Raw genomic sequence first — 5257 nt, forward strand, 5'->3', positions numbered from 1 at the left:
AAAATTGGTTTAATTCTAATCTTCATCATCAAGCAATCAACATGTTAGGCAGCAGTTTGGTAACTATTTTTTAGAGTACAGATGTACAATTTGAGGTTTTTGCTTGGTTTTTCATTGGTTGGTCGTGGGTATTTTCAATAATTTGTTTGTGGCTCACAAGTTGGTTTTTTTTCCCCCGAGATCTGTAAGTAAGAATGTTCCATTCATAATGTAGTCACTAATAATTACTGAATTTTGTATATTAATTCATGTGTATAGAGAACCAGCATTTCATTAAAATTTCTGTCTTTTGATAATCTCAGTAAATTGAGAAGATTTGCCTTGGAGTTTGTTGCATGTGCCAGTAGCCTCAGACAGAAAAAGTTTTATTTCTCTTAGCTTATAAACTTTAATGGAAACAGCAGCTTGCAAGAGAGCATTTTCTGAGTTCATGAAAATCATTCAGACCGTGCTTTTGTTTTGCTAGTAAACACTGCTCTTTAATTCAGAAAACAGTTTGTATTGGCCTGGGGAAGCCTGTCTCATTTGATAATGGGCTCTGAATCCAGTGGATTATTGCAGGGATTTTATCTTGCAGTAATCTCCAGGGAGAAATGTACAAACAGCTGGGAGAGCAAGAGGGAACCGCATTGTGCAGCAGGAGTTTGTGGAGCAGAATTTTAGGGTGCTGGAGTGGATCTCAATACCAACATGAATCTTTTCTGTTTTTCTCTGGTAAGTGTGAACAGACATTTTTTTTAGTGGGTTATTGAGTTTATAAACTGAACTGGTGGGTGTGCTTCTATGGACAATAATGAAGGGTTTACATCACAAACAGTGCAAGGGTTGTATAACAGTGAGTGTCTCTAGCCTAGACAAGGAGATTTTGTGCAAGAAATTGTATGTAGCAAAATATGTTTAAGTAAAAAATATAAAGCAGAGAATATATAATAAATGTGGCATCCACTATCTGGGACTATTGCAAAAACTTGCAGATTTAGTCATGAGGCTTTTAATCCAAGTATAGTAAAAACCTCTGAAGTATGATAAAATTACTAAATATATATATGTTATAGTTTGTTTTCCACAAGGGATTTTTTTTTTAAGATAATAGCATCTTCTTTTCCTTCTTCAGTAGTTTGGGAGAACTGCTAGAACTTTTCAAGCAATAGTTTTCTATTAGCCAAACATGAGAAGATGGTAACCAGGAATAAATTAGTCATGGCAATATTTGCACACAGACAGAGGACTTGATTTAAGACCCTCTTTAGTTGTTTTTTTGCACTTTCTGTTTGTTTGTTTGTTTGTTTTTGTTCGTTGGTTGGTTGGGGGAATTTTCTTTCTTTTCCCCCCCTTCTCTTTCCTTGCCTCAAGGCACCTGCTCAGAATGAACAGGTAAATCAGGATAGGAAATCCACAGAAACTGTTTCTGTTTTAAGAGCTTAACCATCTGCCAATACCAATGCCCAGTATTAGTAATGGTAATTAGCTGAGTATATTTGCTGTATTTACCCAGCACAGTAGATCTGTTTGCCCATTTTTCATCTTTTGTCCTGATATTTAGTATATCTTTCCCATACATTTAGAGAGAACAATAGAAATCAATATTCAAGCTGCACTGATAGAAACTCAAATAGGGCAACTGCTTTGTGTAAATCGTTGCTCCTGATTGCTAATACTATCTTAGTGCAGAGTCCTGGTGTTTTCCAGATCATAAGGATTAAAAGCTGGTTTGTACTTAAAGTAAAATGCAGTGGTATTTCAGGAATCTGTTGCAGGAGCCTCTCAAAAAAATAATTCCCTGGGAACTCAGTGACAATTTTGATCATAGTTTAGTGTGAATACCTATGTATTTGTACAAAGTTAACAATGGCTTTGTGGTACAGCCTGTAACAGCTTGAAAATCCTCATTTCAGAAGTTCTCTGGGAAAGAACTGTTCTATCAATATTGTACAGTTCTGCTGGAGCAGCTTCTTGTTTTCTAAGTAGTTCACTTTTAAAAAAGGTGTTGAGCCTTGTATTGGTAGAGAAACCAACATTTAGATGAAGTGTCAGGTAGATTGTGGGGGTGAGAGGAGGTCAAGTTCCAGTTTCCCTGTTAGAGTCGGTATGCAGCACCCAGGGTTTCTGTGGGAGAGGCAATGACTCCTGTGATAATGGATGGTTCAGACAAGTGAAAGCTGGTGCCATGATAGTTTCTGTAATGAAATAATTAGTTCTGTTTAAAGATTGCTGCTAAGAAGATAACCTCCCTTCTTTACAAGCTTTACGCGGGAGCCATTCTGTCCGCTTTAGTAATCTTCTGCTCACCCAGCAAAACACCTCACAAGTTATCAACATCTAAAGATAATTTATAGATCATTAATGTGTTTCATAAAAGGAAGAGCCCTCTGCAGTCCTCCCTGTGCCTGTGACATGGGGCAGTTGCTTTCAGTATTCAGATTGTCTAGCTTGGTAATGAGTTGGTGATCCAAGTATGTGAATGGGCCACTTTTACTCTGTCACCCTCTGACCATGGAAAGGCTGGCTGCAAAGTAGTTGTAGCATCAATATAAGGGTATTTTTCTCTTCAAGGGAGTAAAGCCAGGAATAATGAACAGCAACAATATAATTAGGATTCAAAGGCAACTTTTAAAGGTGTTATGGGAGGGAGTGGCTTAGTAGATGCAAATAGCCACCAAGAAATAGAAATCAAGGTTGATTTACATCGAGTGAACATCTGGAGCAACTGCTAAACCTGAAACTGTGGAAGAGAAATTCAGACTATTGACAGAACAAAAACAGCTGTACAAAAGAAATAACATTCTCATGGAAGTATTTATCTCATGAAGACTGACAAGATTTCAGACCGCAAAGATTGTGTGCATGTGTGTACTTATGTGTGCATATGCATATACTGTTAAAATACACTGGTTTATAGCTCAGAAAATACCTTTCTACCCTATAGTGGTTGAAGTAATCTACAACCCAAGAGAATGACAATAATATTCTGTTTAACAAGACTTCTGGCTAATCAAATGTGGTGGAACAACCAGGTTGTTAGAGGAACATCTGTTCATACTGTTGAATTTTAATTTGTGTTTGCTTTCATACCTGTCCATAAAACTGAGACATAGTTCTAGCATGAGACACAGTGTTATGGGCCGGTCTACAAAGTGGTGATGTGGAGGCTGGAGACACATAATAGTCACAAGAAGATTGTGGTGAGGCTTTGGAGCCTGAACTGGATTGTCCCCTTCCCAGTGAGGCAAACAGGAATTACTCCAATCTGTCACCACCTGGGAGTCCTCTGATCTCCTAGTATGAGTGCTCCAGCGTGGGGTGTTTCCCCAGCAGTACTTTGTGTCCTGAGTTGACTTCAGAATGATTTGGTTTCTCAACTGAGATTATTTTTCTCATCAGACTCATTGCCTTGTTCTCAAGAGATTTGCAGGCAAATTCGATTTGCCTTCAAAACCTTGTGTCCCTTTTCCATTTACAAAATGATCGACAGGGTAAATGTCCCTTTATTTTCTAGATATATTATGTTAGAAGGTCAACCTTAGACCATAAATTTGCAGCGTCTTTTCCATCTCATGGTGCTTAGCATGTCAGACAATTGAATCAGAACAATACTCTTTGTATTACGGGCAATATACAGAGAGAGTCCCAAATCAAGCACTGCTTTTGTATGAGTTGCAAGAAATTATGCTGCCAAACCACCTGTTTTGATACACTGCCTAATAAATATCAGAATCCTACAAATCTGACAAATGAAATTTATTACTGAACTGTGAATTCTTTTAGTTAGGGTAGAATCTTTTTCCTGCATTATTTTTCGAAGTTGACTCTCCAATATCAAGGATATACACGCTAGGGTTAGCACCAATTCACCTGGAACAGTACCAGTTAAACCTATCCTGACTTACACTCACAACCCCTGCCCTTCAGTGAAGTTTTCATAAAAAAGCACAGCAGAAACCTGTGTAAGAAGGCCAGCAGAGAAAGGCTGTGACACTCCTAATCACAGTGTTGTTCACATCAGTTATTCTGGTTGAGCACTGCTCTTAGGATTTAAGGCAAACAAGATCCCTTTCATTTGTCTATTTCTTTCCCATATGTTTCCTTTCTAACCACCACTTTTGCTAGGAAAATGTAAAGTTAAGTACTGAGTGAAAGTCTAATCCTCTTAGTGATTTTCAGTAGCATTGGACTAGTTATGTTTTATTTTGATTGTTGTTTTTAAGATGTGCTGACAGCACAATGTAAAACGTATTACATGTAACGTTGTAAGCTGAAAAAGCCCTTGGCACTAAAAGCTAATGTTTCTATAGTGCAAAATGCAGAGAGAATGAGTATTAATAAAAGTGATGTAGTGGATAAATTGTGAATTAGCTGGAGCCTCTGTGTTAAAGAAACCATAGAAAGGTGCTAATGCTGTTCTGACTAGTGGGACATGATGATACTTAGGAATGGACTGGACTTAAAAATATGTTTTACCAAAGAAAAATTATCTGAATGTGGAAAGACCTTCCTCTAAAGCGGTGCATGATTAGAAGAGATCCAAGTTGTTGAACTTTGTATGGCTTCCCATGTAATCATCTCTATATAGCCCTTGTTCCTTTTAGCTGGATTGCTATCATCCCACCATAGACAGGGTTCCACCCCTAAACCTGAGATGGAAAATGACCTGGCTGTGTTACTAAATTCTCCTCTACCTTATGATCAACCAAGTCTCTGCATGCCATGATGATAATAATATCATGCAAAGGGAAGAGCTACAGGCAATCATTTTCCTCTAGATCTGAACTAGAATATTTTGGGTGTTTTGTCCCCTAAAACTGCTGAAGCAAAGAGCTTCAGAAAGCCTTTTTTTATTCCATGTAGGATAAAGGAAATGTGCTAACCACTCCAGAATTAAGTTCATATTTTATTCTGCTATCTCTCATTTTCCTCTGCAATGTTTACTGTGCTCAGGACTTCTAAAATAATTAACGTATGAAATGACAAAACTTTACTGACTTGGCAGGTTTTGGTATAAAAGTAGATTTAACTAAAATAAAATAGAAGGGAGAAAGAAATTTTCAATTTCAGTTAAATACTTCGAGTTGCCCTCAAAGAAAGGCAATTATTACCAGAAAAACATACTCCTTTCTTTGCTTGCTCGTTATATACTTTATAACAGTTTTGAAAACTGAAGGTGTATTTTCTCTTTTTTGGGCGCTATCCTTCTCACTCCTGTGCTTTTTTTGTGTGAGTTTTCTTTATTGCACTTGCTTTTCTGGTCCCCTCTCATATC

At 37.5% G+C, this 5257-nt stretch overlaps 1 protein-coding gene across 1 annotated transcript in view; it reads left to right on the top strand.

The window, feature by feature from the left end:
• Positions 1-690: 690 nt before the first annotated feature.
• The window catches only part of LOC102038971 (SAM domain-containing protein SAMSN-1), an 81428-nt gene continuing 76861 nt past the window's right edge, over positions 691-5257 (top strand). Inside the window, exon 1 of the mRNA XM_031061933.1 lies at positions 691-714. Within this exon, the coding sequence (XP_030917793.1) occupies positions 691-714 (24 nt within the window). The remainder of the gene's footprint in view (positions 715-5257) is intronic.

The sequence above is a fragment of the Geospiza fortis genome, unplaced genomic scaffold (genome assembly GCF_000277835.1).
Source record: "Geospiza fortis unplaced genomic scaffold, GeoFor_1.0 scaffold24, whole genome shotgun sequence".
NCBI classification, from domain to species: Eukaryota; Metazoa; Chordata; class Aves; order Passeriformes; family Thraupidae; genus Geospiza; species Geospiza fortis.